Source organism: Rhinoraja longicauda, chromosome 24, assembly GCF_053455715.1.
Source record: "Rhinoraja longicauda isolate Sanriku21f chromosome 24, sRhiLon1.1, whole genome shotgun sequence".
Lineage (NCBI taxonomy): Eukaryota > Metazoa > Chordata > Chondrichthyes > Rajiformes > Arhynchobatidae > Rhinoraja > Rhinoraja longicauda.
The window spans coordinates 28,804,960-28,818,484 of NC_135976.1; the positions used below are offsets into that span (position 1 = coordinate 28,804,960).

Consider the following 13,525-nt stretch of genomic DNA (forward strand, 5'->3'; position numbering starts at 1 on the left):
CTCTCTCTCTCTCTCTCTGCTATACACTCCTCCCTCTCCTGAAGATAGTGGCACTTCCTTATGATTTGTTTGGTTACACCTCTTAGACTAAGAGCATGATCATATATCCAAATATTTGAAGTATATTATCAACGCACAAACCTTCGAAAACCAGAGCTGAAAATTCATAAGATCTCAAGTCCTTGGAGCAGAATTCGGCCATTCGGCCCCCATCAAGTCTACTCCGCTGTTCAATCATAGGAGGTCTATCTTTCTCTCTCAACCCCATTCTCCTGCCTTCTCCCCATAAACCGCTGACACCCGTACCTAATCAAGAATCTATCTATCTCTGCCTTAACTATATCTATCAACGGCCTCCACACCCTTCTGTGGCAATTAATTCCACAGACTCACCACCCTCTGACTAAAGAAATTCCTCCTCATCTCCTTCCTTAAGGAAAGTCCTTTAATTCTGAGGCTGTGACCTCTGGTCCTAGACTCTCCCACTAGTGGAAACATCCTCTCCACATCCACTCGATCCAAGCCTTTCACTATTCGGTATGTTTTAAAGAGGACCCCCTTCATCCTTCTAAACTCCAGCGAGTACAGGCCCAGTGCTGTCAAACGCTCATCATACATTAACCCACTCATTCCTGGGATCATTCTCGTAAACTTCCTCTGCAGCGTAGGTTTACTAGGTTAATTCCCGAATGGCGGGACTGTCATATGTTGAAAGACTGGAGCGACTAGGCTTGTATACACTGGAATTTAGAAGGATGAGAGGAGATCTTATCGAAACGTATAAGATTATTAAGGGGTTGGACACGTTAGAGGCAGGAAACATGTTCCCAATGTTGGGGGAGTCCAGAACAAGGGGCCACAGTTTAAGAATAAGGGGTAGGCCATTTAGAACTGAGATGAGGAAAAACTTTTTCAGTCAGAGAGTTGTGAATCTGTGGAATTCTCTGCCTCAGAAGGCAGTGGAGGCCAATTAATAATAATAATATTCATTTATTGTCATTGCAACGAGTACAACGAAATTAAAAAACAGCCAATCCTGACGGTGCGTACAAACATATATGCAATAAATGCAAAAACAAATAAATACATAAATACAATTAAATTAAGTACAAGATTTTTTAACGGTGTTGCCTAGTGCACAGGTAGTGTTCAGTTCTCGTATGGCCCTGGGGTAAAAACTGTTCTTAAGTCTGTTTGTTCGGGATTTGATTGACCTGAAACGTCGACCAGAGGGCAGATGAACAAACAGACGGTGGCCGGGGTGGGATGGATCTTTTATTATTTTGCCTGCTCTACTGAGGCAGCGCAGGCTGAACAGGTGCTCCAGGGAGGGCAGTGAGCAGCCGATGATTTTCTGGGCCGTCGTGATGACCCTCTGAAGGGCCTTCCTGTCCTTTTCTGAGCAGCTGGCATACCATGTGGTTATACAGTATGCCAGCACACTCTCGATGGAGCAGCGATAGAAGGACAACATGAGCTTCTCCTGCAGGTTGGTTTTCCTGAGGATCCTCAGGAAGTGGAGTCTCTGCTGTGCCTTCTTTACTGTGGTGATGGTGTTGGTAGACCAGGTGAGATCCTCTGCGATGTGCGTACCCAGGAACCTGAAAGCTGGTACCCTTTCCACGCAGACCCCATTGATGTAGAGTGGGTCGTAATCTCCACTGGTTTTTCTAAAGTCAATTATAAGTTCCTTTGTTTTGGAGGAGTTCAGGACCAGATTGTTCACTGAACACCATGCTGCCAGCCTTTGGATTTCATCCCTATAGGCTGTCTCATCTCCTTCTGAGATAAGTCCAACCACAGTCGTGTCATCCGCGAACTTGATGATGGTGTTGGTGGGATGGGTGGGGGCGCAGTCGTGAGTGTAGAGGGAGTAAAGGATGGGGCTCAACACACAGCCCTGTGGTGAGCCGGTGCTCAGTGTAATGGTGGAGGAGAGGTGAGGGCCTATTTTGACTGTCTGGGGGCATTCAAGAGAGAGCTAGATAGAGCTCTTAAGGATAGCGGAGTCAGGGGGTATGGGGAGAAGGCAGGAACGGGGTACTGATTGAGAATGATCAGCCATGATCACATTGAATGGCGGTGCTGGCTTGAAGGGCCGAATGGCCTCCTCCTGCACTTATTGTCTATTGTCTATTGACCCTCTGCCAGGGCCAGCACATCCTTCCTCAGATATGGGGCCCAAAATTCTCCGACCAATTTTCAAAATATTGCATAATACAATATTTATTATTGAGGCCAGGTTATTTTTATGGCTCCCGTGTTGACACTCCTTCAGGTGTGAAGTATGCAGTCAGAACAGGGCATATCTACTTTGTGAGGATTTGTAGCTTTATTCACCTGGTGCCGTGTTTAAACAGGTCCACACTGTGAATTGACTTCACTTACACTAACCCTCTAGCCTTTCTTACACCTAAATGACCTTGTTATAAAGACTTGTGTACCTCTTTCCTGTTTAGAAAAAAAAGTTTATTTATGCTGCACCTTTCACGGGTGCTGTCTGTACGGAGTTTGCACGTTATCCCTGTGTCCGCATGGGGTTTCTCCGGAGTTTCGAATTAATGGACTTTCCTTAAGGAAGGAGATGATGAGGAATTTCTTTCAGGAAACGTGCAGGTTTGTAGGTTAATTGGCTTCTGTGAATTGTCCCTAGTGTGCAGGATAGAGCTAGTGTACGGGTTGGCACTGACTCAGAGGGCCGAAGGGCCTGTTCCCAAGCTGCAGCTCGAAAGACAATCGGCAAAAGTTAGCAATATTTGCTTAGAATGATGTTGGACCAAGGATTTAAAATACTTTTGTATCGGCACATGGATATGCAGGGAATGGAGGGAAATGGGTTAAGTGCAGGTAGATAAATGATGGTCTTGGCATCATGTTCAGCACAGACATTATAGGCTCAAGGCCCTGTTCTTGTGCGATACTGTTCTATGTTTCAACTATCAACAATAGATATCTATGGGCTTGGTGGAAGGGAAAATGGGAAAGAGGATGAATCTGGGGCCGAGTTTTCTTCACACAAGAAATTGTTCCGGTTAGATAAGTTCTAGGTGCAGAATTAGGCCATTCAAGTCTACTCCGCCATTCAATCATGCCTGATCTATTTTTCCCTCTCAACCCCATTCTCCTGCCCCTCGCCCTGACACCCTTGCAATGGATGTGCTCAACAACATGACTAAATTGGATAAATAAGAGAAACTTGCAGGAGAAGCTACAAACGACAGACATGGATCTGTGGTTGACACGGGCACCAGATTGTTTTTACTGAGTTACTGGCAATGGGACATTGCTTGGGGGGGGAATATTAAAAGGCTCTTGGAATGGCGGGACTGTCGTATGTTGAAAGGCTGGAGCGATTGGGCTTGTATACACTGGAATTTAGAAGGATGAGGGGGGATCTTATTGAAACATATAAGATAATTAGGGGATTGGACACATTAGAGGCAGGAAACATGTTCCCAATGTTGGGGGAGTCCAGAACAAGGGGCCACAGTTTAAGAATAAGGGGTAGGCCATTTAGAACGGAGATGAGGAAGAACTTTTTCAGTCAGAGAGTGGTGAAGGTGTGGAATTCTCTGCCTCAGAAGGCAGTGGAGGCCAGTTCGTTGGATGCTTTCAAGAGAGAGCTGGATAGAGCTCTTAAGGATAGCGGAGTGAGGGGGTATGGGGAGAAGGCAGGAACGGGGTACTGATTGAGAGTGATCAGCCATGATCGCATTGAATGGCGGTGCTGGCTCAAAGGGCTGAATGGCCTACTCCTGCACCTATTGTCTATTGTCTATTATCTATTGTCTATTGAAACGAGCAGGGAGATTTGAGTCATTGAGTAGGTCCACTGCATGCATAGCCCTTGGTGCTGTAATGTTCTGCAGTTCTAAGAATGAAGGGCGGCACGGTGGCGCAGCGGTAGAGTTGCTGCCCATACAGTTCCGGAGTCCCGGGTTCGATCCCGACTTGTCTGGGTGCTCGTCTGTACGGAGTTTGTACGTTCTCCCCGTGACCTGCGTGGGTTTTCTCCGAGATTTTCAGTTTCCTCCCACACCCCAAAGGCGTACAGGTTTGTGGGTGTAATTGGCTTGGTGGAAATGTAAATTGTCCCTAGTGTGTGTGTGTGTGTGTGATAGCGTTAATGTGCAGGGATCGCGGGTCGGCGCGGACTCGATGGGCCGAAGGGGCCTGTTTCCGCGCTGTACCTCTAAACTAAAAACTAAACTAGACTAAATAAATAAGAGAGTGCAATTTTACAAACCGGTAACAGGAGCAAAAATAGGCTAGACACAAAGTGCTGGTGTACCTCAATGGGTCATACAGCATCTCTGGAGAAAATTTTCTCCAGAGATGCTGCCTGACCGCTGGTTTACAGAAACACTTTGTGTCTATCTTTGGTATAAAACAGCATCCGCAGTTCCTTATTATTTCATTTATAGCAAAATAAGTTGCCCCATCTTTTGAGTCCCACATAAATGGATGATCTCGCTTGACTACTGACAACTTGTACAACTCACCACTCCAAATATAGGTCGCAATCGTGTTCATAAGTTCATAAGTGATTGGGGCAGAATTAGGCCATTCGGCCCATCAAGCCGTTCAATCGTGGCTGATTTTAGTGCATAAAATCACGAGAGGAATAGATCGGGTAGATGCACAAAATCTCTTGCCCACAGTAGAGGAATGAAGGATCGGAGGACATAGGTTCAAGGTGAAGGGGAAAAGATTTAATAAGAATCTGAGGGGTAACTTTTTCACACAAAGGGTGGCGGGTGTATGGAACAAGCTGCCAGAGGAGTTGATGGAGGCTAGGACTATCCCAACGTTTAAGAAACAGTTGGACATGTACAGGTTTGTTAGGATAGGTTTGGAGGGATACGGACCAAGCGCAGGCAGGTGGAAGTAGTGTAGCTGGGACATGTTGGCCGGAGTGGGCAAGTTGGGCTGAAGGGCCTATTTCCACATGCAATGACTATCTTCCACTCTCAGCCCCATTCTCCTGCCTTCTCCCCATAGCCCCTGACACCCGTACTAATCAGTGTTATATACTGCATTTAACAACACTGCCAATTGAAGACGGCAGATATTCGAGGGCTATTGACAAAATATGCTGGAGGTATTTTGCAAACAAGTTTCAAGATTATCACCCTAATTCACCTTTCCAGGCCCATCAATGAAGAGTTGATCCCAGGCAGCTCCTGCCTCACCAGCTCTCATTTGTTGCAACAACAAAAAAGTGCAGCAGAAATGTTAATGCACATTAAGAGTGGTGGGGGTGTTCGGGAGCATGGTGGCGCGGTGGTAGAGTTGCTGCCTCACAGCGCCGGAGACCCGGGTTCGATCCTGACTACGGGTGCTGTCTGTAGGGAGTTTGTACCCTCTCCCCGTGACCTGCGCGGGTTTTCTCCGGGTGCTCTGGTTTCATATCATATCATATATATACAGCCGGAAACAGGCCTTTTCGGCCCACCAAGTCCGTGCCGCCCAGCGATCCCCGTACATTAACACTATCCTACACCCACTAGGGACAATTTTTACATTTACCCAGCCAATTAACCTACATACCTGTACGTCTTTGGAGTGTGGGAAGAAACCGAAGATCTCGGAGAAAACCCACGCAGGTCACGGGGAGAACGTACAAACTCCTTACAGTGCAGCACCCGTAGTCAGGATCGAACCTGAGTCTCCGGCGCTGCATTCGCTGTAAAGCAGCAACTCTACCGTTGCGCTACCGTGCCGCCCATACCTCCCCCACACTCCAAAAACGTGCAGGTTTGGAGGTTGCTTGGTTTTGGTACATTTGTAAATCATCCACAGTGCTTGCAGGATAGTGTTAATGTACGGGGATCGCTGGTCCCGCACGGGGGTCTCGGGATATGGGAGGAAACCGGAGCACCCGGAGAAAATCCACTTTGTCGCAGGTGGAACGTGCAAACTCCACAGAGACACCATCCGAGGTCGGAAACGAACCCAGGTTTAGTTTAGTTTAGAGATACAGAGCCGAAACAGGCCCTTCGACCCACCGAGTCAGCCATCTTAGCACATTGACACTATTCTACACACACTAGGGACAATTTACACTGATACCAAGCAAATTACCAAGCAAAACCTGTACGTCTTTGGAGTGTGGGAAGAAACCCACGATCTGGGAGAAAACCCACGCGGTCACGAGGAGAACGTACAAACTCCGTACAGACGGCACCCGTAGTCGGGATCGAAACCGGGTCTCTGGCGCTGTAAGTGCTGTAAGGCAGCAACTCTACCGCTGCGCCACCGTGCCACCCCCTTGCTGGCACTGGGTCTCTGGCACTGGGTCCCTGGCACTGGGTCTCTGGCACTGTGAGGCAGCAGCTCTACCAGCGACACCACAGCGCTGCCCAAACCATTTCTGAACAAAACGACTCTCTAAATGTTACACGCAGTACAATCCCATCAGTGTCTTACAGGTAGATGGTTTGCAGCTTTTGTTGGTATAGATTTAGTAACCAAAATGCAAAGAGCTTTATTTAAATGATTAATTCTATTTAAATTCCAGTCTTTGGGGCTCCAATTTAGTTTAGAGATACAGCGCGGAAACAGGCCCTTCGGCCCACCGAGTCCGCACCGACCAGCGATCCCCGCACATCAACACTGTCCTACACACACGAGGGACAGTTTACGCATACACCAAGCCAATTAACCTACAGACCTGTACGTCTTTGGAGTGTGGGAGGAAACCGAAGATCTCGGTGAAAACCCACGTGGTCACAGGAAAATGTACAAACTCCGTACAGACAGCGCCCGCAGTCGGGATCGAACCCGGATCTCTGGCGCTGTGAGGCAGCAACTCTACCGCCGCACCACCATGCCCGCCCTGATTATAAGCAGCTTTCTCTAGTCGTGCTAACAACAGCCAACTCTGCAATCAGGAGATGTGGGCAGGGTTCAAGAGTAGGAAGGAACTGCAGATGCTGGTTCAAACCGAAGGTAGACACAAAAAGCTGGAGTTATCTCAGACGGCATGTGTAGGAAAGAACTGCAGATGCTGTTTTACACCAAAGATGGACACAAAATGCTGGAGTAACTCAGCGGGACAAGGCAGCATCTCTGGAGAGAAGGCACGGGTGACGTTTCGGGTCGAGACCCTTCTTCAGATTGAGAGTCAGGGGAGGGGGAGACACAGAGACTAGGACATACAAGGTGTGAAAATTGGACAACAAACGAGATGGGAAAAAAAATCAAGGAAAATGTAAAGCAGATCATTGAAGGTGTCAAGAAAGCAAACAGAAATAGTTTGACTGCATCTCTGGAGAAAAGGAATCGGCAAAGAAGGGTCTGAAGAAGCTGAGGAAGGGTCTCGACCCGAAACATCACCTCTCCCTTTTCTTCAGAAGTGCTGCCTGACCCGCCGAGTTACTCCAGCTTTTTCATGTGGCCTGTCTTTGAGGGAGCAAAGGATGGGCTGAAGGGAGATTCATGGTTTAAATACAAAAGTGCAGGAGAGCTGCTGAGGTATTTGCATCCCCAATTTCCACCTCTCATTCCTATTTACTTTGCTGTCAATTAGGTGCGATATACAATAACGACTATTGAAAATCATCCACATGGCAACGTGACAATGTGACAATTCGTCTCAGTCTCTTTGTTTTTCTTCCTCAGGGAATAAATAACCTGTTTCTTTTTTCTCTCTCACTGCCTCGCGCACACACACAAAAGCTTATTTTCAATTGAACCACCGTGATAAATGGAACATCTCGAAGCTAACGCAAGTCCATCAGCGATTTTCCGGCAACTGCCGGTCCTTTAACCCGGACAAAATTACGAGAGCGCACTTGAAATCCCGATGAGAAACCGATGAGAAACCGATGAGAAACCGATGAGAAACCGATGAGAAACCGATGAGAAACCAAGACTGTTAAGGATCATCCAGTCATCGAGTCATAGAGGGCTACAGCGTGGAAACAGGCTCTTCGGCCCAACTTGCCCACACCGGCCAACATGTCCCAACTACACTAGTTCCCACCTGCCCGCGCGTTTGGTTCATATCCCTCCAAACCTGTCCTATCCATGTACCTGTCTATCTGTTTCTTAAACGTTGGAATAATCCCAGCCTCAACTACCTCCTCTGGCAGCTTGTTCCATACACCCACAACCCTTTGTGTGAAAAAGTTACCCCTCAGATTCTTATTAAATCTTTTTCCCTTCACCTTGAACCCACGTCCAGAGTGAGAGTGATCAGCCATGATCACATTGACTGGCTCGAAGGGCCGAATGGCCTACTCTGGCACCTATTGTCTATTGTCTATTGTCAGACAGCACCCGAGGTCGGGATTGAACCCGGGTCTCCGGCGCTGCGAAGCAGTGGCTCTACGGGCTGTGCCACTGTGCCGCCCCTAACAACTTCAACTCGCAATGATGTTCAACAGCTTCATGGTTGCATCATATCCCACCTTTGTCATGCAGTGTCTTCTCCGGTCCCGATGATAATCTGTCCATCTGCAGGTCTGAGGGGAGCTCCTCGGCGGGCAAGAGCGGAGACTTTTTCTTTCTGCAACAGCCTCCAAATCCCTGTTTACACATCAGGAAAAGCACGGCCACTGGCACCGGTAACTGCGGAGAGAAAGAAAAATGCAAATCAGGGTATGAAGAAAAAAAACAATAATAAATTTTCCAGAGTCAACAAATGCCTTGTCTGCACTGAGCCATACCGAGCAATGGTCCTTTCTTTGTGCGGTGTTATTGTTTAAGTTTAGTTTAGAGATACAGCGCGGAAACAGGCCCTTCGGCCCAACGAGTCCGTGCCGACCAGCGATCCCCACACACCAACGCTAGTCCTGTACACTTTACACCGCACAGAATTTACAATTATTATCGAGGAAATTAAACCTCCACACTCTTTGGAGTGCGGGAGGAAACCGGAGAAAACCCACGCGCGCAGGTCACGGAGAGAACGTACAAGCTCCGTGCAGACAGCACCCTTAGTCAGGATCGAATCAGGATTTGATTTGTGCGGGTGTCAGAGGTTATGGGGAGAAGGCAGGAGAATGGGATTAGGAGGGAAAGATAGATCAGCCATGATTGAATGGTGGAGCAGACTTGATGGGCTGAATGGCCTAATTCTACTCCTATTCCTACTGACCTTATGATAACCCGGGTCTCTTGCGCTGTGAGGCAGCAACTCTAACGCTGCGCCACCATTATTGTAGTTTAATGCCCCAATCTGAATCCCCTTTCTCTGCTGGAGAGACAGTATGCTTGGTTTTCCCCAGAGAAGTTGAGACAAAGAATCTTTAATTGAGTAGTAGCTCTTTCAAGGAACTGACTGAGCGAGGACGGATGAATGAATATCCTCTTGGATTTGGTGAAGATTTTAAGCTCTTTCCAAGCCCTGTGAACTCTCTCTTGCGACTAGTGCAGGAAACCATGACGTGGGATGGGCATTTGGACCAGGACATGGAAGGGAATGGGGGGATCTGGATCACGTGCAGCCAGATGAGATGAGCTAAGCGTTCTCGGCAGCATCGAGCACAAGTGATGAAGGACGTAACATGTGGAATAGTGAAAGGTCTGGAGAGAGAGAGAGAGTGGATGTGGTGAGGATGTTTCCACCAGTGGGAGAGTCCAGGACCAGAGGCCACAGCCTCAGAATAAAAGTATGCACCATTACAAAGGAGAAGAAGGAGGAATTTCTTGAGTCAGAGGTTGGTGAATCTGTGGAATTCATTGCCACAAAAAAGCTGTGGAGGCCAAGTCAACGGATATTTTTAAGGTGGAGATTGATGGATTCTTGACTAGGGCGGGTGTCAGGGGTTATGGGGAGAAGGCAGGAGAATGGGGTTGGGAGGGAACGATAGATCAGCCATGATTAAATGGCAGAGGAGACTTGATGGGCCGAATGCGGCAGAACGCACCATGGGAACTACACTCGTCCCCCTGCAGGACCTATACATCAGGAGGTGCAGATCCAGAGCAAGCAAGATCATGAGGGACCCCTGCCACCCCAGTAACGGACTGTTCCAGATGCTACGATCAGGCAAACGCCTCCGCTGTCACGCTGCGAAAACGGAGAGGATGAGACGGAGCTTCTACCCACAGGCCATCAGGACTGTCAACTTTTATAACCCCAGAGACTAAATTTTTGTCGACACTAATAGTAACTTATTAACTTTATTTATATGCTGTAACTGTAATTCTTTTTTGTGCACAACCCGCAGGCATTGCCACTTTTATTTCACTGCACATCGTGTATGTGTATGTGACAAATAAATTTGACTTGACTTGACTTAGCCTAATTCTGCTCCGACAACTTATGGACTATAAGGTGGACAATAATTAGTCCTTGGAGGTAAGGCGGTTATGTCTGTCCCCACTTGTTCTCCTTCCTACAGATTCTCCATTACTCCATGTAGGCAATCATATGACCATGTCGTTAGCTGCTCTGCAGTGGTGCTACAGCACATTGATTTCATTCTGTTCTTCAGTTTCCACACAGACTTGCTCGCAGGTGTCACGGTGGTGCAGCAGTAGAGCGACTGCCTAACAGCGCCAGAGACCCGGGTTCGATCCCGACTACGGGTGCTATCTGTGCGGAGTTTGCACGCTCTCCCCGTGACCTGCGTGTGTTTTCTGCCGAGATCTTCGGTTTTTGCTCGCGCATTCCACAGACGTACAGGTTTGTAGGTTAATCGCCTTGGGTTAATTTAATGTAAATTGTCCCTGGTGTGTAGGAAACATGGAAACACAGAAACATGGAAAATAGGGTGCAGGAGTAGGCCATTCGGCTCTTCGAGCCAGCACCGCCATTCAATATGATCATGGCTGATCATCCAGAATCAGTACCCCGTTCCTGCTTTTTCCCCATATCCCTTGACTCCGTTAGCCTCAAGAGCTATACCCATCGGTCAGTGCTGGTGTGCGGGGATCACTGGTCAGTACGGACTTGGTGCTGTACCTCTAAACTAAACTAAACTAAACTAAACTAAACTAAACTGGAGCTTGACAGTTTGGACCGCAGGACTCGGGCTAAAGCAGGAGCAGTCCGTCCCTGCACCAATTTACTTCAGAGATCTGTGGCTGGATTGGAGTAACTTGCTTTAACATTGTGGAGCTCGCAGTCTCAGGTTGAGACCGGTCGGGAGCTCTCGGGTTGCGACCGGTTGAGGACAGCTCTCACCCCAACCACAGATTGTTTACCCTCCTCCCATCTGGGAGGAGCTCCAGATCTCTCCGTTCCTGGACCTGCAGGTTCAGGAACAGCTTCTTTCCTGCGGTCGTTACCTTACTTAACTCTGCGCTTCGGTGATTGCTGCCACCCACCCCCCCCCCCCCCCCTCGGGCACTCCTCCCATCAGTGACTGATCTCGCTCACCGGAATTTCCACTACCGCTACTGTGCATATATATATATATATTTTTTTTAATTTTGAGATACAGCGCGGAAACAGACCCTTCGGCCCACCTAGTCCGTGCCGCCCAGCGATCCCCGCACATTAACACTATCCTGCACACACTAGGGACAATTTTTACATTTACCCAGTCAATTAACCTCCATACCTGTACGTCTTTGGAGTGTGGGAGGAAACCGAAGATCTCGGAGAAAACCCACGCAGGTCACGGGGAGAACGTACAAACTCCATACAGACGGCGCCCGTAGTCAGGATCGAACCTGAGTCTCCGGCGCTGCATTCGCTGTAAGGCAGCAACTCTACCGCTGCGCCACCGTGACCGCCCTATATATTATATGTTTTACTATTCCATCGCATGCACTCTGGTTAAGATGCGAACTGCATTTCGTTGTCTCTGCACTTGTACACTGCGCAATGACAATAAAGTTTGCATTGTATTGTATTGTAAAAGCCGCACGACGTTCGACTAGTCCCGGCCCTGGGTAGATCGCCCGGCGCTGGGGAGCTGAGATCCCCCCCGATGCAGGAGCTTGATCGCCCCAACGAGGAAGGCTCGCCGCCGGCTACGGGGGTCAAGATCGTCCCGTCAACGGAAGGTTAGAGCGCCCCCTGACCGCTGGAGGACAAAGAACTTTTTTCCGCCTTCCATCACAGTGAGGAATGTGGAGGAGTCACTGTGTTGGATGTTCATGTTAGAATGTGTTTTCGTGTGTCCTGTTGCTTGTTATTGTGGTGACCGACTGCATGGCAAATGAAGTTTCTCACTTGCAAGGCTGCTAAAAAAGATGGGACCGTTCCCCCTTTGGAGATGGAAAGGCTTTCAGGAAGGCGAGAGGAGAGGAAGGATTGTACTAGGATGTAGAAGTAAGGGACTGCAGACGAAATGTGTAGGGAGGAACTGCAGGTGCTGGATTGCACCGAAGATAGACCCAAAATGCTGGAGTGATTCATCGAGTCAGGCAGCACCTCTGGAGAAAAGGAATGCGTGACGTTTCGGGTCGAGACCCTTCTTCGGACTAAGAGTCGGGGTGGAGGGAGACACGCAGATATGGAAGGGTAAGGTGTGAAGGTTCGTCCATTATCGTTTCAAGTGGAACACTTCGTCAGACCACAGAAAGGCACCTATCCATGTCCTCAAGAAAGGCTGCCTGACCCGCTGAGTTACTCTGGCATTTTGTGCCAATCAAGGAACTGCAGATGCCGGTTTACCAAGAAAAGACAAGGCACTGGAGTGACTCAGCGGGTCTGGCAGCATTTCTGGAGAACACGGATAGGTGATGTTTCAGGGCCTAGACCCTTCCTCAGATTGATTGTAGAGGGAAGAGGAAAGAAAACTGGAAGAATGAAAGGACAGGACAAACCATCACAGGTCAGAGGTGAACACAGGCGAGGGGGGTTAATGATCGGCAGATGGTTAGACAAGGTGCGAGACCAAAGGATTAGAGAGTTGCGAATTGTGCAGCTAGAGGATTGACCAGGCGGGAATTGTTTAAGAATGTAGGTGGAGAGGGAGAGGAGAGGTAGGTACAAAGTCAGCCAAGTCTCAGGGGAGGGGAGCAGAGGGGGGCGGGGGGTTGTTTATGGGGAAGGAGGGGAGGTGGTTTGTAGAGGTTATCTGAAGTTTGAGAATTCAATGTTCATACCCTATAATGCACAGAGTCTCTTGCCCAGAGTAGGTGAATCAAAGACCAGAGGACATTGGTTTACGGTGAAGGGGACAAAATTTAACAGGAAGGGACTATCCCGCCGTTTTTAAGAAACAGTTCGACAGGTACAAGGATAGGCCAGGTTTGGAGGAATATGGACCAAATGCAGGCAGTTGGGGCTAGTGCGGCTGGGACATGTTGGCCGGTGTGGGCAAGTAGGGCTGAAGGGCTTGTTTCCACTCTGTATCACTGTGACTCTATGACTCTACCATTGGGTGGCAAGCTGCCCAAGCGGAAAATGAGGATGAATTGATGATGATCAGAATTCATGAGTTATAGGAGAGGAATTAGGCCATTCGGCCCATCAAGTCTACTCTGCCATTCAATCACGGCTGACCTATCTTTCCTTCTCAACCCCATAACCCCTGACACCCGTACTAATCAAGAATCTATCTATCTCTGCCTTAAATATATCTATCAACGGCCTCCACAGCCTTCTGTGGCAATGAAT

General features: G+C 48.5%; 1 protein-coding gene across 1 annotated transcript in view; it reads right to left on the reverse strand.

The window, feature by feature from the left end:
- Window positions 1-13,525, reverse strand: part of slc60a1a (solute carrier family 60 member 1a) — an 80,610-nt gene that overhangs the window by 26,366 nt on the left and 40,719 nt on the right. Inside the window, exon 4 of the mRNA XM_078420897.1 lies at window positions 8,415-8,574. Within this exon, the coding sequence (XP_078277023.1) occupies window positions 8,415-8,574 (160 nt within the window). The remainder of the gene's footprint in view (window positions 1-8,414; window positions 8,575-13,525) is intronic.